We start from the raw sequence: 24692 nt of genomic DNA on the forward strand, positions 1-24692 counted from the left end.
TTTATTACAAGTCGACGTAATTTGAGTGCAATCATAGTGGCATTAAAGTAATTTCAAGAACCAGATCCTCATGGTGCTCGTTCATATAAATAAAACAGCAAAGCGCATTTCAGAGGGAAAAAAGGGTCTTAAGGGGGCAAGAGGAGGAAGAACTCAACAACCCCCCCCCTCTCTCTCTCTCTTTCTCTCTGTGGTGTCTAAATCTTCAATATCTGAGCTTCGCTTGACCTGGAAACTCACTGGTTCTGTAATATTCGGTTTCGAATCGGATTTTTGTGATTCTTAAGGTGAGAATCTCTGAAACTATTAAACTAGTGTTGTTTGCCTCGTTAATACAGTGAGTTTCTCATGAAGTGCCTCTGCTTTGAGCCTCCTTTGCGATGTTTAGAGAAAACTCGGAAAGGAGAAACGCCTCTTAGATTAGTTTTAATGATTTTCTTTTCTATGTAATCTGGTTTTGTTGTTGTTGTTGTTTGAGTAATATCAGCAGAGTTATTGATCTGAACCTGTGCGTTCGAATTTTTCTCTTTGATGATTACATACGTGAGTTCATAATATATTGTGAAGTTCCTAGCTAGGGAAAAGTGGTGACAAAGAGCTTAAGGTTTTGAGTCGTTTCTTACATAATTGATAATTTTGCCTTATTTATACGAGTCAAAAATCTTGAACATCCTTCCGAGCATCTTTCTGAAAAGAAATTTATACGAGATATATGCATAAATATACAATATTCCTATGTAATTTAGTGCATATTCAACACATAAGTCATGAAACCTACGTTATTTCTGTGTATAAGTAAGCGGCTAGTCAAGTGTAATTGTTCCTTTCTTTTATTGATATCAGAAAATTTGACTGTTGAATTTTTATAGTGTTTTAGTGTAATTCTAACATTACTTGGTTCTTATTTTGGCATTAGGAATGCTGCATCTTAGTTTTCTGCGTGGTTATGGCTCTTTTGTCATGCTGCTATTCCTATAATTGTTGTCTTGTTACCCTTTCTGCAGAATAACACAACTTCAGTACACTTGCTTTTACCTGGTAAAACATTGAAAGGTAGACTACAATCATGGAGCCCATGAAGTGAAGAAGTATCAAACTCTCCTGTCAAAGAACGTTGGGTATACTTGCAGAAAGGCATTTGATACTTCTTGAGAGTACTCAAAGAAGTGGTTATTTTTCATGGAAACTTCAGCAAAACATGCCTATGGGTCTGGAAGGTTCTATGTTGAGCACCAAGGCTATCACTCATCTGATAACACCAGCCAAGCAACAACTTACTCTTCAGTTCAAACTTTAGAACAACATTACACCCTAGAATCTTCCTCAAGGACAAACAGTTTTCCAAACCATAATAATTCTCCATCTTCTGCCAATTTCTCACCTCATGACAGCCCCGCGTCACAGCTGGAGTCAAATTCTTATGCGCTAATGCCCCAGCAGTCACTTGAAATCATCAGTGGCTCCCTAGAGGATGAATCTTGCTTGACGAATGACCTTGATGACCTGAGCCATGTGATAAGAGAGTTAGAAACTGCTATGCGGGGAACTGATACCGAAATTCTGGGGATGTGTGACACTGTAGTTCCTATGGAATCTAATCAGATTTTGTCGGAGGCAGAGAAGTGGAAACTAACAACGGACGTAGCATCTAGAGGGGATTTGAAAGAGATGCTTTTTGCTTGTGCGAAATCGATGGATGCAAATGATATAGAGATAACTGAATATCTGATGTCTGAGATGAGGAAAATGGTGTCCATTTCGGGCAACCCAGTCCAACGGATAGGAGCTTATATGTTGGAATCTCTTGTGGCGAGGATGGCCTGTTCTGGAAGTGCAATCTACAAGGCCTTAAAATGCAAGGAGCCTACTGGTAACGAACTCCTTTCCTACATGCACTTGCTGTTTGAAATCTGCCCATACTTCAAGTTTGGCTATTTGTCAGCAAATGGGGCGATTGCTGAAGCCATGAAGGAAGAAAATAGAGTCCATATTATTGATTTTCAGATTAACCAGGGGAGCCAGTGGATAAGCCTAATTCAGGCTCTTGCTGGACGACCAGGTGGGCCGCCAGCACTCAGAATAACTGGCTTTGACGACTCCTTTTCAAATTTTGCTCGTGGAGGGGGCCTCGATATTGTGCGGAAAAGACTAACAAGACTTGCACAATCGTGTCAGGTTCCCTTTGAGTTCCATGCTGCTGGTGTTGCTCCTTCAAAGGTGCAACTCGAAGACCTTAAGCTTCAACCTGGCGAAGCTGTTGCTGTAAATTTTGCCATGATGCTTCACCATGTACCGGACGAGACTGTGGACAGTCACAATCCTCGTGAACGGTTGTTGAGATTGGCAAAGCAAATCTGCCCCAAAGTAGTGACTCTGGTGGAGCAGGAATCCAACACCAACCGGGTCCCCTTCTTCCCCCGTTTTGCTGAGACACTGGACTATTACTTGCCTGTTTTTGAGTCAATTGATGTAGTTCTGCCAAGGGAGCACAAGGAGAGGATCAATGTGGAACAACATTGTCTGGCTCGAGAACTCGTCAACTTAGTAGCATGTGAAGGGGCAGAAAGGGTGGAACGCCATGAGCCTTTGAGAACGTGGAGGTCGCGCTTTGCCATGGCTGGATTTAAGCCATATCCATTGAGCTCCTTCGTGAATTCTACCATCAAGAATCTACTGGAGAGCTACTGCGGAGATTATACTCTAGAAGAAAGAGACGGTGCACTATACCTTGGTTGGATGACTCGACCTCTTGTTGCCTCTTGTGCTTGGAGGTGAAAATCCCCCAGAACAGGAAATTGATTCAATTTTGCCATTGAGGGCTTTTAGTGAGGTAACCTAGTTCTGTATATTTTTATTTCCCTCTGCACTCTTCATTTCATGGTGAAGTTACTCTTTACTTTCGTCAAAACCATCTTGAATTTCATATCAGCAACGTCAGTTTCAGCAAGCAAGGGAGAGTACTGGTTTATATACTGTGAAATTTATCCAGGTATGCGGGCTTGGGCCAAACCTAATAGTCTTTTAGGTGTTGGTCTTAGGCTGACCCTAGGTTCATAATTAAAGGCCCGACATGACCTAAGGACGACTTAAGTTTGAGCTTGATACACATTTATTTTCGTATCAATAAAATTACTAGTTTTTAAAATGAAGAAAGAAAAGGCCTTAAAACTTGGAAACAAACCAAAGTGTTTCCAGCTTACTTTGCAAAGTATCTCTATCCAAGTGAGCACTTCAGAAATTGAATTCCAAGCGTGGTAAACAAATCCTGGGAATAGTGGTTTTAGGATCATTCAGAGTTATTATTCGGAGAATGGCCGTCCCTAAAATATCCCTCTCAAAAAAGAAAAAAAAAGGCGATTCTCTTAACCAGGACGCTCGTAGTTGTATATATTTGTAGTTCTTGGATGCTTTTGATGACTCTAGCTCTGAATGTCCTCAGTGGCTTTGAAGGGTTGTTTACAAAGTTTAACAGAAATTCTTTTTATATGTTTACAAAGCTGAGCTGTGTTAAACTTTCTTAGCAGACAAGGGATTAGGTGCAGAAAACAGAGAGATAAAGAAGAATAGAAATATCTAAGTTCCAAATTCTTATAAACTATTGAGTTGAAGAGTCAAAGCGAGATGCATCTCTACCTAACTCTGAGACTGTGATCTCTGCATTGAAGCGTATTGAGAATAAATGCTGTGTGTCATATGATAAGAAGGATAAGATAAGGAAGAGAATTATGCAAGAGAGAAGGGGGGAAAGGGAGAGAAAGTGGACAGCTATTACCCATTTTAATCGATATGATAGGAGGGAAAAAGAAGATATTTCTTTCTCTGATTTTGTAATCCATTTTTTTGTCTTTCAGCTTGTTACATAATTATCATGTGTGGGTCCTAGAGTTCAACTTCTTGCAAACTAAGATTTTGGCCCGTTTGATTTCCATTTTTTTAAAAAAATATGTTTTGAAAAACAAACAAAAAAAATTAAAACTTGTTTTAAAAGAACGAAAGAAATCAGAAGATTTTTGTGTTGTTTTGTTGGTTTTTGTTGTATCATTAATGACAATCATGTTAATAAAGCAAACTGTTCTATTCCCCTTTATTAATGCCATTGTATTTTCATCTCGGGAAAATATTACTAGCTTCTGAGAATGATTATATTGATGGCGAGAAAAAGGAAAGGGTCATATTGAGTCCATGTTCACTTTGTAGAGTTGTCTTCTGTCATTGAGTACCGTTATTATGAGGAAACTAGAGGGGAGGAGTAGAAAAATTTTAATAAGCTCTATTTAAAAAATTAGAGAAGTTGAGTTTTGAAATTTTAATAAAGAGAAGAAATAATCTAAAAGAATAATAAAAATTAATTAAAGTTTTTTAATTTTTTATTAAAAATTTTCCTGCATTCCTTTCATTTTCCCTCATACCAGCAGACCCTAAGAAAAATTCAAACCCCATACAATTCCCTTTTTTTCAAATGTTTCCAGAATAAGAAGGTGATAAATAATTTTATTCCTTTCAATAATTCCAACATCAAATTATTATACTTGGGATTTGAAGTACAATTTTTTTCCCACAAACTTGTAATAACAAGGTTATAACAAGTCACTGATTAAATTACAATTCCTTACAGTTTTGTTCGAACACTTAAAGAGGGGAAAAAACTAACTGCAGGTTACAATTCAAGGAAAAGAAGGGTTAAAATTAATTACAACTTTTTTCCGAACATTTTAAGTACAATTTACTTGTAATTTTTCGTGTACAACTGAAGAGGTTTCTCATTGGCAAGCACGTCATAAATCACAAAGTGTATTGAACATAAGTTGCTTGAATATACAACAATCTCTCTTCTTACTTACAAACAAGAGTTCAATGAAAAGACTAAACGCCCCTAACATAAAATAGTACCTTTTACAAGGGTTTGTCTTTATAGAAGCAACTCTGAAATCAGCTTCACTTCTGTACAGATATGAACTCCAATTTTAATTTACAAATAGTAATTAGACTTCCAAGTCAACCTGAAGAAAAGCAAGCAGGCAAGCCACTAATGGTAATAAAGATGCAACTTTCAAACAGTTAATCTCCACATAAAAATAACTTATTCGCAGTTTCATAGTGATGATAAGATGTGTTACCTTTTCATCTTTTGCCGCCAGAATGAAGCAAAATAATACTTGGAATTTTTTTTTTGTTTTTTTCAGCAGAGACTAGACAATGTCACGGACCAGTTAGTATTCTTCCTATGCCCTGTGGCTGCGGGCACCGATAAGTGGTATGGTTCAGAGATGAGGACTCTCTAGAAGAACCAAATGGATTTGAGCCATTATTGAAAACACCAAAGTATGCCGGAGCTGGGCCATTATGAACAAACTTGAAATTGGAACTGTTGCTATGAGTTTGATCATTCCCAAATTCAGACAGCAGCATTTGTCCTTGTCCCTTCAATTTATTTTCAGCAGCCGAGCTGATACCCATCCCAAGGTCGAGGCTAATGGTATCGCTTTCTTCTGATCTTATTCGGGTCTGTCCAACTGGAGCTGCTGGTCCTGCTGTATCATGGCTACTACTCCTTGCAGTAGGTACATCATGATTGTGCTTACCCTCATATGTGGTTATTACTGCTTTGGGATCATGAGAAGCCCTCTCCACATGTTTCCTAACAGGGCAACCGGCATTGGTGCATTTGTAGTAACTCCTGCAAGATGAGCGAGCATAGTGAGAAACAGAGAAACATGAGAAGATGCAGCTGGACTCACTTTTATTGTTAGCCTGTAAACTTATGTCCAGGGACATATATTTGATTTCCAGTTCATGCTTTTGAGCCATTTCCAGAACACCAAAAATGCAATTATTATTGCAGTAAAAACTCAATAAAAGCAACGGCACTCCTAGCTAAGTGTTGACTTACTGAAGATTGACATCGTAGAAAGCCACAATGCTTGTCTTGGACAAATAACTATTTTGCTGGAAAATATGTACATATACAACTTCACAACTATAAATGTAATACTAATACACCATAACAATGAAACTAAGAAAAAAGGGGGGTAGGTTGTAAAGCCTGAGCAAAAATTAAACTTTATATGCGAAACTAAAAGAGTACCCTAAGAGTCCCCTAATACATGGATAATATCACTGCAAGAAAGAGATAGCACAGTGCTTATATGATCCTTGATAGCTTGCAAACTGAAACCTCACTTCAATTGTTGTCTAGACAGTAAGCAAAAGACCAAAACAGCTCAATAATGAACGTGAAAAATCTCTAGATGATGAACATATTTTAAATTTTACAACTAAGTTGATCAGTATGGATTAGTTTCCCTGTCATACATGTGAGAACATACCTAGGGTTGGGATTGCCTCTCACCACCTTCTGCCCATACTTTCGCCAGCGATACCCATCATCCAATATGTCAACTTCGCTTAGAGTTTGTACAACAACCCTTGGTTCTCGAATAGGCTTAACTATAGGAGTGATGTCAGCATGTCCATTCTCCATCTTCCTGCATATAAAAAGGCCCAATGGTCGGCAAGTAAACATGGGTGAAACCATGAAAGCTGAGAGCTTGGGCCAAAATTTTTCACACCTTCGCTTTGAGAAGGGGTCGTCATCATCAACTTCATCATTGATCCTATTGGAAGCTAGTCCTGCACCCTCCCGACCATCATCACTTGCTGCTACAACAGACAACTCTGGATTACTGTTGGGCTCAGTAGTGTGAGACACTTGACCATACATATTGACTGTTTTAGATACAATGGAAAAATTAGGATAAAGGAAAAGCCAGCTAATACACTTTGGAAGAAGCAATAACAGTTGGAACTAATGCAAAGCATTTGATTGGTTACCATCTTGGCCAGACAAAGATGAAGGCTTCTCAAATCTCTCCTCATGCATAGACATAATAGTGCCAGAAGAGTATCGGCGACTTGGTTGAGGTTTAGGGTGATCATGGGATCCCTTGTAAATTATCTCAGTGATCTGCCCATCATGAGAACGTTCGAACAGCTTTTTGACCTCACAGTTAGGATGTGTACATTTGTAATAGCAGCGTGGAAATTCACTCCCTTTAACATGCTTCTGCCCATATTTTCGCCAATTATACCCATCATCAGATGTTCTCTCAGTAACTGAGATACCACTATCTTTCACTTCGACTTGTGAAGCTTGAAGCCCATTAGCTACATTGCCTCTGGGGTTAGACCCATCCATATCGGCTTGAACAAGAGCAGTAGCATCAGAACAAACCATTTGGACAGGTGATGATAAACTTAATTCATTTGACGGCATTGCCATCTCACTTTTCACTAATGGTGATGAAGCAGAAGATTGAGCTTGGCTTGAACCTTGTGTTTGCATAGATGGTTCGTTTACATGGCCGTTGAAATCTGTGGGAGCCTGACATTTAGTGAATGAAATTGAGTAAGCACAAGTAGTCTTGACAAACAATAATGAAATTGTAACATGAAATATGATAACCAAACTTGTTTCCAGCTAAGCTTCAGACAAAGGAGCTAGAAAACCATAACATCAAAGGGAATGATCTAGTGAAATATGATAGTGTCGTCTATAGTTAGATATTTAATTAGACTTCACATCCCATTAAATTTAGTACGCATATTAAAGCACAGAAGAAACCCTAGTCCATATATCCAACAGATTAAACAAGATATGTTCATCACCGTATTATTAAGATCAACAAATATTCCATTACCATATTCGATCTATTGTTTGAGTTAAACTCAAAGAAGCTAGATATTTTGTCATCAACAGTATTGGTTTTGAAGCGTACAGTTGTTACAGGATATGTGGCAGGACAAACAGATTCCTGAACAGACAGAGGTTTAGTAAGAGACCCAGTAGTTGGTGAAGGCTCCACCTGCAGATTAAGAAAATAAGTAACAGGAAGTTACAGTCCTTAAAGGGCAGCAATTGCTTAGTTTAATAGAACACACAAATGCAGGGAAAGCACATTTAGTTTCATGGAAAATAAAATGAAACGGGAGGGGGTCATGTTTAATAAAAGAAATGGCCAGTCTCTCAATACCAGCAAATCGTTAGGCTCCAAACATCAATAAAGGAATCAGCAAAACCAGTGGTAACCTCACAAATATTATGCATATATGCCCTCCTGGGAATACCCCACAAACTTCCTGTATTTTTATCCAAAGTGAAAAGGGAGAGGAGAGAACATGTATAAATGTCTGAGATAAGCACACTAACGAGCAGATTTATAAGCGAGTTAAGGCTCACAATGTTTGAGCAAAGGAAAATTTATTTTTCTTCTCTCAACACGTTGGATGTCCATAGGACTAGATAAACATAAGACATGTGGTGGGGTGGTTATATAAATACAACTGTGAAAAACCACTCATAGACGAATCTCGCATAGAATTCTGCACAAATTAAGGCCACCTCGACGATTAACATCTAGATAATTATGTCCTTCCAAAATAAATAAAAAAAACTTGACCCACAATCTTTCTGACATTCCTTATACTATTCTCAGGGCACACTTAAAAAAATCAAGCCACTAATCCTTAAATGCATTTATTCTTTTATTCCAAACACAGATGGAAGATTGATTTTCAGTATAGCCTGCTACACCGTAAACAACAGCTAACACACAAAAAGAGGAAGCACCAACAAAAAGGGAAGATTCATTATGTGAAAAAACAACACTGACATTAAAAAAGAATGTTGAGCGATCCTTAGAGCAAGTCATATTCCAACGAATACTATATCGGGGATAGGGCATAAAGCAGCCAACACATAATTCTGCGAGAGAGCAGGCATCAGAATCCACCGGTCCCAACACAAGCAAGCACCAATATATAAAATCAATTAATTGAAAGGCCAATGAAGAAAAAGCCAACTCAAAGAAACAATCGCCACGAGAAGAAACAAGCACATACGGTGCACTAACAAGAACATCGAATTTTTCATTAAAGAAGGAGCATCTTAGCTCATCAGCATTTAAATCACGTCACAGAAGTAATCAATTATTCCTTCCACAGTATCATCCTAGAGGTGAAAAGCTTGCGAGGGAACAATTAGAGCCCAGCAAAGCAAGTCATGGACCTAGATACGCTCTGTTTGGCCCCAGCCTATAAGCAGGAAAATTGTCGTGAAAATAACAGATTCTCCAAATGTCACTCATTATGTAATAACAGTATAACAGGCTTTTATTTCTCTAGAGTCAACTTATTAACAGTATAACACTATCCTTTACCTCATTGAGCTGGATAAACACATTACACTAACGACTTTACTTTCCCGTTATTATTCTCAGTAGCCAAACAGAGCTAAAAAAAATCTTCAGTCTGTCCCACACACGCACTACATTATCAAGCCAAAGGGGGAAAACCACAAAAGAAACCCAAAAGAAAGAAGCCAGAGCTAACCTTGACGTTGGAGAGAAGCACGGGGGAGTCAAGAAACGAGGAGGGACTAAGGCCAGGCGGAATCGTGATACAGGGCGACCTGGAGATCGGAAGACTAGCAGGAGACATGAGCTTGTACCTTGCACCTCGGGAAACGACGAATTGAGTCGGATCGGAGGAAGAGACCTGGCGGAGCCGGAGCTCCGAAGCTGAGCGAGCCTCGGCGGAGTTGATAGCGGCGTCCATTGGTGAGAGCGAGGGCGGGCGAGAGGAGTCAAAGAGGAAGGAGGAGATGGAAGGGCAAAAGGGTCATTTCACGGATAGTGTGTAAGAGAGAGTGTTTTCCCTTCTGCCCTGTGTTGTCAGGAAGAGGAGGGAAGGAGACGGCGAGAGAGAGAGAGAGGGAGAGAGACTCAGTTGACTTGTAAGTTTGGATCTCTTCTCGGGTTTGTGTGATGGCTTGTCTGAGTTCTCCTCCCATTTTAAACGTTCCCTCCTCACTTCTTTTTTACCTCCTTCAACTTCAACTTCAACCTCAACCAAACCTACCCCCAAAAAAACATCATTAATTATTAATTATTACTTTTTTACTGTAAATTAGGCTTGGCACAAGTGTGAATCTCAATAAAATTATTAAAAAAAAATTTAAAAAAACAAAGAAGCAGGCAAAACTTATTTGCTCAGCATAACCTTATATCATAGTGATATGAATACTTCTCTTACAAATAAAAAATTACGAGTTTGGTCTCATCTGAAATCCCCAATCACTAGTATCTGTCTCCTCTTTTTGTAAAGAAAAAAGAAAAAAATTATTGCCAAAAAAACCTTTAAATTTATTGACACTATACCTTCTTATTGAAAAAGAGAAACTATAGGTTTTCTGGTTAAAGTATAGGTATTCTCTTATTAGAAACAATCATATTCGAGACACTAAATGTAGACACCTCTTTTAGCGGGGATTTGAATATTGGTTCACCACGTTATGAGGAACTAACCATTTTTGCTGGACCTAACCCCGCTGATAAAGAAAAACTATAAGTTTAAATATGCATTTAAGTGTGCGCATTTTTTTAACCAGTAATAATTTTTACTTTTCACACATAATATTCTATATATGTGTATGTGATATTTTTTCCAACAAATTTATAGATGTATAGATATCTTTTTGATCTCATATATTTTGTATAACATTTTTATTTTTTTTAAATTAGCTGCATTATTTGTAAGAAGGAGCCAACGGCTTAGGCATTGGATTGGTTATGACACCATGGGAATCATAGCTAACTAGTGAATAAAGTGTTTTTTCCTTTAATGATTTTTATATGCAAACTAATGATGATAATTAGATCACATAATCTAATAAATTTGTAAAAATTAATTAACCAGAAAGATTTATCATGCCATTTCATTCTAAATGTCATTTTCATTCCAAGTCTAAAAATTTTAGACACGCAAGACCCAAGAGATTATTATAACAACTCAGAAACGTCCAACTTGAGTGGGACCACTCAATCCTTTCAAAAAAACTTTAAAAATAATTAAAAACTAATATTTAAAGGATTTCTTATCTGAAAAAAGCAAAAAGTGAGGATTGTGAGGATTTAACTTTTAGACTTTAAGCCAGGGAGGCTAATGATTGTGTCAAGGCATTATTTACTATTGGACAAGGATTGTGTAACAAAAATGTTTCTATTAATTTCTTTTCCTTTCCTCACTCTATTTTTTAATTAAAAAGTAATTAATTATATGATAATGGCACTTTATTAGCAAGGTAAGATTTGATAGTGAAAAGCAGTGGGAAGTACCAACTCAATGTTACTCTTTACCACACAAAATCACAAAGTGTGAGTGATTGGTGCAAAACTGCAAATCCTTTTCCTTTGAGTCTGAAAGCCCAATTTAAACCAAATTTGGTTCCACAAAGGACTACATTCACATAATTTACACGACTGTCTATATCAACCAATATCACCTAAGCTATTAAAAAAATTTCTTAAAAAAATTCATGTGTTCCTAAATATACATATTAGATAATTAAATTGACGATATTGAAAAATTAGTTATATTAATTATTTATAATAAGTATTTTTTTAATTCTATTTATAGGACAGAGAATGAAAAAAATTTGTATTCCTATTTATAAGGTAGAGAAAAAAGTTTTTCAATGCATAATTTTAACTTTTATTTATTATTATATTGACTTTGTTCTCATGGGCTACAATGTATATTAATTATAGATAAAGTTAAAAATTTGTTAAATCTTAAGATAAAGTTAATAAAATTTAAAATTTTTCTGGATTTGAAACATGTTAAAAGTGACTTGTAAATAAGAATAAAAGAGTCTATTAATTTTTTAAAAAGCATATATAATCATTTGTATTGGAGACTGTCCATGATAGTAATTCTTTTATCAAGTGCACTTAATATGGATAATCTAGAAAAAAAATTATAAATTGAGGAGACAACATAAATTGAGATTTTACATTTAAAACCAAAACAAATCCATACACTAACTCCTATATTTAACACAGGAAGAATTTTTCTTTGTTTCTTTTTTCCCATCTTTTGTTAATTAAATCTAATAGGTTTAGTCTCTTTGTCGGCAATTCCCTGTGTGATTTGTGGATTCAAGTCTCCTGAAGTTCTCAGTCCTAAAATGTCTAGGTTAATTGCATAGAAGCGAACAACGAGAGGTAAGTTTGATTGGGAAATTAATTATTCATAAGCTTTGAAACCTAATCAAGCATCTCTATAACCTTTTAATTAACATACAAACTCTAAACTTTAGTTGGAATTAACTTCAAGTTTTTTTTCCCTCATCTTACTTATTGGCATTAAATTGGGATGAAAGATCCCATGTAATAAGATCATATGGCCTATTTATTTAATTTCGCCTATAATTTATTTGTTTTATTTCAATTCAATTTCAGACCCTTCTTTTTGTAAAAGTTTAGTGCTTATCTTCCTTAATCATATTCTAAAATTCAAGTTTTGTATATTAAGAAAGTTGCTGTTGTAAAATCTAACCTAATTGAATTCAAATTAATCAAAACTCAACATGACTGCCAAAAATCCACGAGCATTAAAAAAATGTATCACTTTTTTGTTTCCCCATTTTAAAGCCATGCATGCGTACATTCATAGATAAATGTGTTTATATATATATATATATATATATTTATATAAGATCAACGAGTGATAATCTAATTGTGACTTCGGACGCAAACAAGAAGTTTAATTAGATTTAAACAGGGGAATTTTTGACTCAATTATTGGTGATCCAAAATCTGATGTCCCTTCAACTTTTAGTCACTATAATAAAGAGGATGTGGTCAATTTTAATGGACGATGCTGCAGAGATCTTGAAGACAAAAAAGCATTTTGATGAAAAATGATTTAATTTAAAGTAGGCAGAATTATATTCACATTTTTTAATATTTTTTATTCAATTATTTTAATTCATGGCAACAATTATTTTTATTTCTACACCTTCATGGAAATAATAATTAGGTATGGAAAAAGGAAAGCAAACCAAAATTTGAGCATTTATCGGCTAGCCATGCATTCAGAAGATTAAAAAAGATTTGGTTGGTTTTCTTTCTTTCTTTTTTTCCAAATTTTTTTAGATGGAGCTATCTCTATCCACCTAAATGAAATGAGTTGTATAATAGAAGGTGTCACATCCATTAGAAGTGCATATGATAAATGTCTATCCAAACTCAAACATCAACTCTCTTTCTCTCTCTGAATGAGTTTTCATTTGAAAGATATTTCTTGAAAGCATGAATCATCCGTCACTCCCACTTGATTGAACCCATCTTCTAGGAATTTTCTGGTGTTCGATGCATACGGTCCTGCATTTATAATATATTATTTAAACTATATATATGTGTACTGAATATGGAGATAATTCTGTTTAAAGTAAGATCAGATACTAAACATTGGGTACTTCTTTAAACAAGAATTCAAATTTTGATTCGTTATTAAACCTAACTTTAGTTATTTTTTATATGATGTATATTTAGATATACAAAATATGAGGCAAAATTTGGTCTTTTGATTGAAAATTTGACAAGGATGAAATTGAGATAATCCCAAGTGTTGCCTGCTTGAGTTTGAAATTTTTGTGGTGTACAACTTATAAGATTGAAAAAATATACGATTAATATAATCTTTAGTCCTTTAAGTTTGTTCTCATTTTGGTTTTAATCCTTCAAATTTCAAATCATAAATTTTGGTCCCTCTAAAGGCAAAATTGTTCACGTTTTTATTGGATTATAGAGACAAATATTTTAAATAAAAAGAAATTTGAATGACCAAAACCTATTATTTAAAATTTGATGGACCAAAACCAAAATGAGGGCAAATTTAAAGGATCAAAGTTTGTATTAATCCAAAAATATATATGATAAAAAGTGATATTACACAAAACTCACGTTCTTTTCTTCTTACCTCTCCTACGTATTTTCTACTGTAAACAATTTAAACGTCTCTCTCTGTAATTTTAATGGGTTCTATTTCGATTCATTCGGACTTCCATTAGAAAAGTCACCAAAAGAATTTGATTCAAATTAAGTGTCAATATCAATCTCATAATAATAATAATAATTTTGAATGACTTTAACCCTACAACTCCTTGTGTAGTTGTATTAAGAAGCGGAGAAAGCAATAATATATAACTATTTTTCTCTTCTGGAATGCAAATTGAGATAGACGAAAATCACTTTTTACGGATACTTTAAACAATTTTTTAAAAGAAGTATTTCCTAATATACTACAAGCGCATCTCCAACTAAACAATAAAAAATTTCTTTGATCATTCTTACTTTTCACAGTAAATTATAAAACAAGATAAAAAAAAAACTAAAGCTGACAGAAACAATAAATTATAATAATAATAATAATAATAATAATAATAATAATAATAATAATAATAATAATAATAATAATAATAATAACTTCAATAGCTCTCAAAATATTTGATTAAAATTTCCACAAATTTATGGTTTTGATCAACGAAACGTCCTAGCTATAACACACTTTAAATTGGTGTTATTCCTTCTTGGTGATTGAATCCAGAGCATTAACAAGTCACAAGCACAAAAGGAAGAAAGCTGGGCAGTCATGAACGGCCTATTTTCAAGGAACGCACTGAGAATACGTCTCAACCATTAGAGGAATAAAAATTTCCATACACTGAGAAAACGAGGTCTCTTACATGTTACATTACTCTCAACTATCAATACAAAAAAGATGAACTTCTTTTGGAAAGGTGGGATGAATATTCTTGTACAAAACATCATCAAATAATAATACAGACACATCTTTTCCGCAGGTAAAAGATCAATTCAAAGGTACCACAGTTTAAAATTTCTCCAATACATCTTTTTTTTACCTTACTCCTACCTTTCCCAGACAGAGTCTAAGAACTTCTAAATGTAAAACAAATTCGAAAGAGAAATAAAAGCTCCATAGCTAATAGCTTGCTCCTGTTAGGGATGAGGAAACTAGAGCTGCGGCAGAGAGACTTAAATGCAGAAATTCCAGGAATGGTCATGTATTCAGCAGTCAAAAAAAATCTACTCATTCTCATGTGGAGGGAAGTAGACACCAGGCATTTATTTACAACAAAGGGAATAAGTCCAGTTGGCAAAGAGAAATAAGACTTCTTATGAACATGAAAACTAATTCATATAGGGAACACTTCAAGAGCACGTCTGGTGCAAAATAGAACTGAGAAAAGGAACAGGAATGGGAAAGCTTTTTCCCATAAACATCAGAAACTTTCTTTCTAAGGTCATTTTGCCATTGTTCAAACGCAGCCTTAAGGTAAAATCTTGAATATGCAAGGCTGAGGCTGATGCAAGATGCAAATAAATGCCTTCAAAAATTGCCTAGGAGTTTTTATTCTCAGGCACAGAACAAAAACTCCCTTGACTACTGACACATGCGCACGCGCACGCACACTAATGTTTTCTTGAGCTTATTCTCCTAATTATCAACCTGAGAGGGAGAGGGAGGTTATCTTAATTGTCAATTATTGAGTGTTCTTAGTGTTCTTAGTTTGACCTCCTGTGAGTAATTGATATACAATCCACAATTACTCACACAGCTTGAGATTTAGCTTCGATTCAAAATCAAGGAGGCCAACCTGAGGAATGATAGATGGTACCCAAACATGCTACAATTTGGGCTTCTTTCACCTTTCTGCAAGAATGAGACATCAACATCTATGTAAATACGCATAGGCATTACCAAAGGCCATTAGTGATCACCATCATTTCAGGTCCATCTACATAAGCTATAAGTTACTCAACGTGCATTAGGTCTCACAGTCTCTGAGAAGGAACGAATTAAAATTTTCTCTTGTCTACTCAATTTATAAGTAGACTGAGGCAAAAATCCGTTGCCCTTCACAGCCAAACCTACAAGCCCATTCAATGCAGGCATGCCAAATGTCAAATTTAAAGAGAACAACATATTGCAAACCAAAAAGGAAACTAAGAGATTGACTTCGCACTTTCAAGACAACCTCAGATGGGTCCATTGGGTCCCCCAGGAGGCCGGTGGGGATTAGAGAGCGCCCAATCCTGCTTTTAGGAGGGATTTCAGATGAAAAAGGAGGGTGGGAAAAGATTAATGTTGAAGATAGAAAATGTGTAAGAGGAAAGGTTCATAAGATAATCAATAAAAATAAATAAACGTCTTTGCCATGCCAACCCTAGATGGATGGTTCATAGGACTGAGTATAATAAGATTAAAAGCATCCTCCTAAACAATTCTTAGAAACATATAATTCTTCTAGGCATTGGCTCAAGTGGAACTTCCCCTGGGCAAAGGAGTCTGGGGTCCTCGTATATGTAGGTTTATCCTGTCCCTTTCACACTCCCAGCTCCCAGTCCTTCGTAGATTGTGACATTTTTTTTCAAAGGGAAAAAAACAGTCAGGAAATGCAAATCCTATGCCATAGGTTTGAATGTTGACATCTAAAGAGAAAACATATCTTATGAAGGTATATGCCCGTTTAGGGGGAGAGACAAAGTAAAATCGAAGACCAAAAATAACTACGCACATCCAGGAAATGTTTTTGATGGCAGATTACTTCCATTCCATACATTGATTTTGAAAAGGCCAACCCATTTATAACTAGGGAGTGTTTGGTTTGGACTTTTGGGCTCTCACAAGTCCTCTTGGGAAACAAGCATTTGGTTAAATGTTTGGCTATTTTCCAAGAGATCAGAAAGTCCACTTGCTTAAGTGCTGAAAGCCCATTTGGTAACAGTGGCATTCTTTTACATTTTTAAAACAGAGACAAAAAAAAAATCATATGTGCATATGAACTGACAGTAGACTCATTTGATAGGAATTTTACCTCAGGCGAATTTATCACCCTACACTATATACGAACACTTTACTTTTGAAATCCCATTTAAGTGCCTTTTGAAATCCCATTTAAGTGCCATCCCTTGCCATGAAAAAACAGAAGAAAGCAAAGCAGTCTTGAAGGTAATGATTAACTCTCTTAAAGATACAAACTGATCAAGTAATCAAAAGCATAAACCTAAATAACCCCTCACAATTCGTAATTACTGAATCTAGTTCCTATCCTACAATCATGGTGATTAAAGAAGCAAATTATGCTTTTGATAACCAGAAACCAGAAGTGCTAAGCCAGGGAGAAACCAAAATGGTGTAACACCACCCCAAGATTCCAGTGTTTAAAAGAGGTTCAGTTTCTTGAACTATTGAGGATAGTAAGATGAATGGTAATAACGTGAAAGACCACTATAAGCAGTGATTCTATCACAATAACCAGATGGAAAATTTAGCTCTGATGAGTATGGATGAGAACCAACTTGACTGGGGTTTCCACTGGAACCCATAGGGATACTGGCAAAATCATAAGACCCAGCTGAAGGACCTGTAGAAGGTGAGATGGTAGAGGTTGATGCCACCATGCTATATGGCATGGCTTGTGAGGTTATGTATGAAATCTGATGTTTCGGCAACAAACCTGTTGACTGAATAAGAGGCTGTTGATACTGGTGTAATGCTGAATTGGCACTACCAACATTCAGCTGGACAGCTGCAGGGGCAACTGGAACAGATATTTGAGGATGCATGCTTCCGCTATGCTGCTTCTGCTCCTGGCTCTTGATATTTTTCTGATGCAATTGATGTTGTTGTTGCTGACGCTGTTGAGACTGAGGTTGAGGCTTTGCAGCAAGAGCAGATAAAGGTCGTTTTTTACCCACCTTCTGCTTCTCCAGCTGTTCTACCCTCTTCTCAAGGCTTGCTATCGGATATTCAGATTCAAGTTTGTGGCTCTGGATGGCTTTAATTACAGACCGCAGTTTATGGATTTCTCTAGATGTGGCCTCAGCCTGCAAAGATCACCATAATAAGTATGAGCGCTAGCACCACAAGTAAGGACATCAATTATAGCGACGCACTTACTGGAGGCTTTCCTTCTTGGAGGATTCTTTTAGCAAGTTTCTCAGAGTCATTCACACAAGCTTTCAAAATGGGGACCGGTGGGATTTTATCGGCAAGATGAAACTCCATAACATACTTGACAGCCAAAACATATTTGCCCCTGTCCACAAGTTTCTGAACAAGATCTGAAAAACAAAAATAATAGTTGTCTAATCTCTTGCCAACAAAACTACCTAAAAGGTCAAAAAGTAATTATACAAACATGACGACTAGAAACAAATGTGTGCCTCTATATGTACACATGTAGAATTCCATCATTAGATGATAAGATCTAGCCCATCTTTTCTCTTGGCATTTTTTATCTTTTACTTCATATATGAAATGTACACAGATCCCATATATCATGTCCACCATAACATACAAACGTCTGAACATATCAAAGAAATTCAAGAAAGGACCGATTTCTATGTCAATATGTGATAAATGCTTATATCAACACGATACTTTACATAACATATTAACACTTGAAATTTGTCTTCCCATTACATGCTTCACGAGCAGATGACATTTATCTATCAAACTAATGTTCCAACCTTGCACATATTGCATATACCTACTCCCAATTTCAATAGTTAAGAACCCATACCGCCCATTTCTTCGCTTAGTTCTGAAATCTTAAAAAATCGTTCAGTCTCACTATCCATCTTCATTAGAGAACCTAGCTTCAAATATAAACTTGTGCCGAAGCCACAAACTTATAAAAATCATAATTCTAAAGGCAAGTCAATATATGATTCTCATAAATAAACCAGGTTGTCACTAATAAGTCTGTAAGCAACAACGTACTACAATTCTAACACAAAGGGTGGAATCGTTCCATATTAGTAATTAAAGTCCTTGAAGCACCAATATAGCCTCTAACAACATTAAATTGAGAGACACTAACCGGACCTTAAAAGAGCAATTGTCTTACCAGGAACTTTATCAGCCAACCCCATAATTCGGCAGAGCTCAGGAACTTCCTTGTTGGTCGCAGCCATTGCGGAAATCTCAACAAGTTCATCCCTGCTGACTTCTGAAACCAAACCATAGGTCAACAAAAGATGCAAATAAGCCAAGGCCCCCAATGCGTCTGTACGATCTTCAGTCATGAACTTCCATTTCCACTCTGCCGCCAACTTCCTAGCCTTCTCTCGCGCGTTGAATTCAATCTTTGGCGATATAGCCCTTAACTTTCCCAAAAAGAGCAAGCAAAAGCTCTTGCTCCTCCGTGCGTCCTTCATGCTATTAGCCCCAGGGAACCCATCCAATGAATCCAGAATCATTGCCGCTGGGTCTGGAGCACAACGTAACGCACCGGGAAGCTCATCCTCAAGACCACTATTTCTTCTAAAATGCTGAATAAAGTGCTTCCTCAACCCTTTGCCATCCATCTTCTCGCAAAGTGCAACCAACGCCCGCCTAGGCGTCACTTCATCAGGTACTACAGACTCTCCCGCACCCAAATCAGCTCCATTCTCGGGAGGATTTGATGATGAAGATGGGTTGTTGAGAACCGAAGCATAATCTTCAACCTTCGGATTTTGATTAGGCAATGATGAAGAAGAAACGGGAATTGATTGGGAAGTTTGTGCCACTTGAGGATCGCATTGGCGGGATTCCAGGGACTCGAGATGGTGAAAACGTTGAATTAGAGAATCTTGGACTGAGGTAAAATGGGAATCGATGTCAGACCATGAGAGACAGGAGGAGGAGGAGAGAAGAGAATGGTGAGCTTGGAGCTCATCGTACGCTTTCTTAAGGTTTTCTTTCTTCGCGTCAATGAGTTTTAGAGCCGCAGAAATTGTCTTCAACGTGGACATTTTGCTGGGTAGCAGCCGGACGTTGAGACTGAAACCAGAAATCGATTTACTAGTATAGTGTTGCAGTGTTAGCCAGATAACTGGTGCGCATAGCAAACCCTAACGAGACAGAATCCAGTTCCATGGAGACGAAGACGAAGTGAGGGCAACAATGCCGCATGGGGATCGGTTTCAGCGTTGTGGTGTGGGCGCTTTAAACCTTACGCCTACGTTAAAACGCGCTGAGATGGAGGGTCGTTTGTAGGAGGATTGAAGGGAAACACCCTCCCGATATCAATTCTTCGGGGAAAAGACATTTATTTTCTGAATGAAAAATGAATTTGACTCCTAATTAGGTTGAATTTAATTTGAATATAATTTATTAGGTTAATAGAATTTTTAATCTCTTCAATTTGTTCTCACTTTGATTTTAGTTCCTTAACTTTCAAACAATACATTTTGATCCTTCAAAAAAAAAAATCCAGATCTTTATTAAATTATAAAAACTAATATATTAAACAAAAAGAAATTTGAAATACTAAAATTTATAGTTTAAAATTAAAAAAACCAGAACTAAAATAAAAATAAGCTTTAGGAATAAAAATTATATTAATCCTGATTTATTTTACAAATATAACTGATTCTTCAGAGTTTGACTTAATTTATAAACATTGGGGAGAACAATAAAATGGTACTCTCTCCGTTCCTTATTATAAGAGACATTTGATGCTTATAGCATGTTCCTATATGTAAAAGACACTTAAAAGTTGTTTCTACTTTTTTATGTTGATTTTCTATTTTACTCATATTTATTATCTCCAACTCACACTCTCTCTCCCTCCCATTTCTCTTTCTTTCAATAATTTAATTGTTTTCTCTCATGCTCTCTCCTTATTAATAAGAATATTTTAAAAAAATTATATTTTTTACACATTAATTGTTCTTAACTAATTTTAACTACTTTTTTTATCAACATAATTCGGTTATTCGTCTCTTATAATAAAAAACGGAGGGAGTATAATTTAAATATGATTTTAATTTTTCTAATATTCTCGTTGGATGATGGCTTTGTCAGGGTGATGATTTTAGTTGCGCTAATTAAAAAGTTAACTTATTTGATAGTTGCTTTGTCCCCTCCCCCCCCCCCAAAAAAAACATGCTTCTCATCCTCTCCGGATCATTTGGACCACTGAGAATGTAACTAGATTTGATTTACTCCTCCGATCCTTAATATAAGACCCATTTAACTAATTTGATTAAATTAAAAAAAATTAGGTAAGTTAGTTAATTATAAAAAAAAGTGATACATTTTTTCTAAAACACTATAATCATCTTTCTTAATACCCCTTATTCCTCTTTTACTTGATTATAGTTGAGGGAGTATCTATAGGGATAATTTAGAGAAAATTGATAAATACAAAAAATGGGTCTTATATTTAGGACCAAAACCAACGTAAGAATTGGGTTCTATATTAAGGACCGGAGGAGTATTTAAATTTAGCCTGAGCTGTTAAGAATGTGATAAAATATACCCAAAAAATCATTTTATAAAATATTTTAATTATAGTGTTTTTCTTGCTAGATACATATATCCTTCTCTATCCTATTCGAGATATTTTCAAATACTAAATGTAAATATCTTTCTTAGCAAAAATTCAAATATTAATTTATCACATTGTGAGGAATAATCTTTTTTGTTAGACTCAATTTTTTTTTTGTTGGGTAAGTGCGGGTATTCTCTTAGTAGAAATAATCATGTTCAAAGCATCATTAGGTACTAAATATAGGCACTTCTCCTATTAAGAATTTAAACTTTGATTTACTATATTATAAGGAACTTGTTTTTTTTTAATTAAACCCAACTCTTTATTAGTGGACTTAAGCTTATTAGTTATAATAGTTTTACTGCAAAACACTCCCAAACATGGATCCATCCCAACAAGTTCAGACCTTCAAGAATAGTCCAGTTTGTCCCTCCTCCGTAAATCAAGTAGTATTACTTCTAATCCTTGATATAAGTTTTAAATAACTAATTTAAAAAGATTAAAAAAATTACAACATTACTTTAAAATATTTATATCTATCTCTAAAGTCTAAATTAATATGAATCACTTATAAATTAATATATAATCTAATAATACATATAACTATTTTAGAAAAATTATGTAACATATGTTATACTCCTCCGGTCCTAAATATAAGAGTCTTATACTAGTGCGTGTAAAGGTTTTATATTTATGATCGGCGGAGTACTACCTGTCGTTTTTAATATAAGAGTTAATTGACTAATTTAATATAAGTTTTAAATAACTAATTTAAAAAGATTAAAAAAATTACAACATTACTTTAAAATATTTATATCTATCTCTAAAGTCTAAATTAATATGAATCACTTATAAATTAATATATAATCTAATAATACATATAACTATTTTAGAAAAATTATGTAACATATGTTATACTCCTCCGATCCTAAATATATGAGTCTTATACTAGTGTGTGTAAAGGTTTTATATTTATGATCGGCAGAGTACTACCTGTCGTTTTTAATATAAGAGTTAATTGACTAGGTTAATTAAATTAGTTATTTGTAATGAATATTTTTTGTTTTTCCTAAAATATCATTGCTAGTCCAGTATATTGGTCTGAATTAACATTATTGCAAGAACTATTTTAAAAAAAATAATACATATGAGAGATAAAAAAATTAGAGTCTTATATTTAGAATAAAAATAAAAATCAGACAAAATTTTATATAAAAACAGGAGATAGTAATTAAATAATTTGGTAATCTTTTCAATTTTACCAAATTAGTTAATTGTATAATACTGTATCATTCTCAGACTTAAGCTCACCGTTTCTGAAAAGCACTTTGGTAGAAAATTTGTCACGTTCTCTTTAGTCATTTGGATGGAAGGCGGAGCGCGCGTCGGCTCGGCATCTGGACCGTTCGCGTTGGTTTGGGTCTCGGAGGCGGCATTGACACGGAGACGCGCCGCCGCACACGGCATTAGACATTGACCGCGACTTTGAAGTTATGATTAAAACGATAAAATAAAACAGCACATGAGCAACTTTGGATCCCACTAACCAAGGTAAGGCTCCTGGATATCCCATTCCCATGATGAGGGAACTCGGGTTTGGACTTCTGACTTGGTCTCACGAAACATGATGCACAGCTCTTTTGAAAAACCAAAGCAGTCAAAGAAATATGGAACCAGATTCAGTGCCCATCCCTTTGATGAGCACTATAAACTCATCAGATCTGAATCGTCTATATCTCATTTGGATGGTTCAGATTTGATTTTTTTTATTTATTTAAAATAATTATTTTAATATGTATAGAATCTAAAATGGTAGTGATCTCTTAACTGTTATTCTTTCAAAAAAATAATTTTCTCTATTTAAAAATAGTTAATTAAAGATTTTAAATCTGAACCGTTTAAATCAGATATAGACGGTTCAAATCTGATGAGCTTATGGTGCTCATCAAAGTGATGAGCACCAAAACTGGTTCCAAGAAATATAGAGGAACTTTTTGATGGCAAAAATGTAAGAAAAATTACGCAAATTCTAGATAAAAAATTAATCACTATTAGGTTATGATAAATAATTTATGAAAATACAAATTAGATAAGCTATAAATTTATAAATATAATTCCAAAATATCACCCTTGTTTTTTTTACTTTGAACCAAATTTAAAATTAATTTTTATATTAGGTTTATATTATCAGTATCCATATTTTAAAACTAATGGCAGAAAATTTTCTATTTTTATACTTACTCAAGTATTTATAAAATCGATCATCAATAAAGAATCCATCATCTAAAAGGTTGAGAGCCAGATTCTTATTAATTGTTTCAATTTGTTAGCGCAAGTCATTTATTTTAAGAGTGCTAGTCGTTTTCAATTATTTTTTTAACATATTATGAGAGATGATGAATAATTATATAGCATGTATGTATTTAATTATTATCTATAATTATAAATGGAATTATTGATTAAGTGGGGAATTGAAACGTTTATATAAATTAATATTATAAGAAATTAGTACCAAAATATAATTTCAACAAATCACATTATTTATAGGGAAAATCGTAAAAAAGAAGACCACAAAATAAAAAAAATTACAAATAAGAACCCATTGTCCCATTCCAATATTAATGTAAGTGTTAACAATAATAGTATAAGTTTTGACAATAATTTTTATGAAGAGGTTCCTATATATAATTTTTTAATTTTAGAGTCTTTTTTTACTATGTTCTCATATTTATAGTAGTCACGCAACGCCTCTGATATTATTATGCGGAGCGTGAGTAGAAATTTATGGCTTGAATTCTCTCTCTTTTTACCACCGTGGTTTGAATTTTCTTAATGAATAAAAGAGTATAATTTATTTCTTAAATTTCATACGACAGACAAGGCAAAAATTCAATTAAAAACAGCACCTCACAATACTCTTTTAGTTCTTAATATAGAACTTAATTATTGAGTTGGTTTTGGTTCTAAATATAAGACTTATTTCTCATATTTATTAATTTTCTCTAAATTATTTTTATGGATATCCCCTCAACCATAATTAAGTAAAAAAGGAAGAGGGGTATTAAGAAAGATGATTATGGTATTTTAGAAAAAAACATGTCACATTTCTTATAATTAATTAACTTATCTAACTTTCTTAATCTAATTAAATTAGTTAAATGGGTTTTATATTAAGGATCGGAGGAGTGCTTTCTTTCTGTGGTCTCTTGAAATTGATAGGCCAATACGTAATTGTAACTTTTTTTTTTTAATTTCTCAAAGTCAAAACATCATTAAAAAGTAAATTAAAATCTCACAAAACTACTAAAAAATATAAATATAATGTGGGTAGGGAAGGAGTTGAATTAAATTAAATATTGAATAAATAGTAGTATTTTTTTTGTGTGAGATAAAATATTGAACAGTAGTATTGGTTGAAGCGTGGAAATCTAATCAAATCCGAATTATATTGGATTACCATTCAACTACACCAACCTCGTTGATTTCTATATAAGCCACCGCCGAT

The 24692-nt window shown here is 34.8% G+C and overlaps 3 protein-coding genes across 8 annotated transcripts; 1 reads left to right on the forward strand and 2 right to left on the reverse strand.

The window, feature by feature from the left end:
• The first annotated feature begins 150 nt into the window (after positions 1-150).
• On the forward strand, positions 151-3149 carry LOC114734392 (scarecrow-like protein 21). The gene is made up of 2 exons (XM_028922037.1): positions 151-287; positions 1005-3149. The coding sequence occupies exon 2, from the start codon at positions 1180-1182 to the stop codon at positions 2773-2775; it is 1596 nt and encodes a 531-aa protein (XP_028777870.1). The 5' UTR covers positions 151-287; positions 1005-1179; the 3' UTR covers positions 2776-3149.
• A 1578-nt stretch (positions 3150-4727) lies between these two features.
• On the reverse strand, positions 4728-9719 carry LOC114734390 (probable WRKY transcription factor 20). Of its 6 annotated transcripts, none has more exons than XR_003739164.1 (7): positions 9388-9713; positions 7698-7862; positions 6832-7381; positions 6570-6726; positions 6327-6485; positions 5118-5677; positions 4728-4941 (listed from the first exon to the last, which is right to left on the reverse strand). XR_003739164.1 is itself a non-coding variant. In XM_028922034.1 (6 exons), the coding sequence occupies exons 1-6, from the start codon at positions 9610-9612 to the stop codon at positions 5200-5202; spliced, it is 1665 nt and encodes a 554-aa protein (XP_028777867.1). In that variant the 5' UTR covers positions 9613-9719; the 3' UTR covers positions 4728-5199. The 6 variants fall into 6 exon arrangements, 4 of the variants coding, with proteins under 4 accessions (XP_028777867.1, XP_028777866.1, XP_028777868.1 ...); XR_003739163.1 differs by having other exon boundaries at positions 4728-5000; XM_028922034.1 differs by having other exon boundaries at positions 4728-5677; positions 6570-6657; positions 9388-9719.
• Positions 9720-16821: 7102 nt separating this feature from the next.
• LOC114734385 (FRIGIDA-like protein 1) lies at positions 16822-19796 on the reverse strand. The gene is made up of 3 exons (XM_028922028.1): positions 18776-19796; positions 17824-17987; positions 16822-17750 (listed from the first exon to the last, which is right to left on the reverse strand). The coding sequence occupies exons 1-3, from the start codon at positions 19662-19664 to the stop codon at positions 17109-17111; spliced, it is 1695 nt and encodes a 564-aa protein (XP_028777861.1). The 5' UTR covers positions 19665-19796; the 3' UTR covers positions 16822-17108.
• Positions 19797-24692: the final 4896 nt, after the last annotated feature.

This window comes from Neltuma alba, unplaced genomic scaffold (genome assembly GCF_004799145.2).
Source record: "Neltuma alba isolate B1F8T4 unplaced genomic scaffold, ASM479914v2 tig00013089_pilon, whole genome shotgun sequence".
NCBI classification, from domain to species: domain Eukaryota; kingdom Viridiplantae; phylum Streptophyta; class Magnoliopsida; order Fabales; family Fabaceae; genus Neltuma; species Neltuma alba.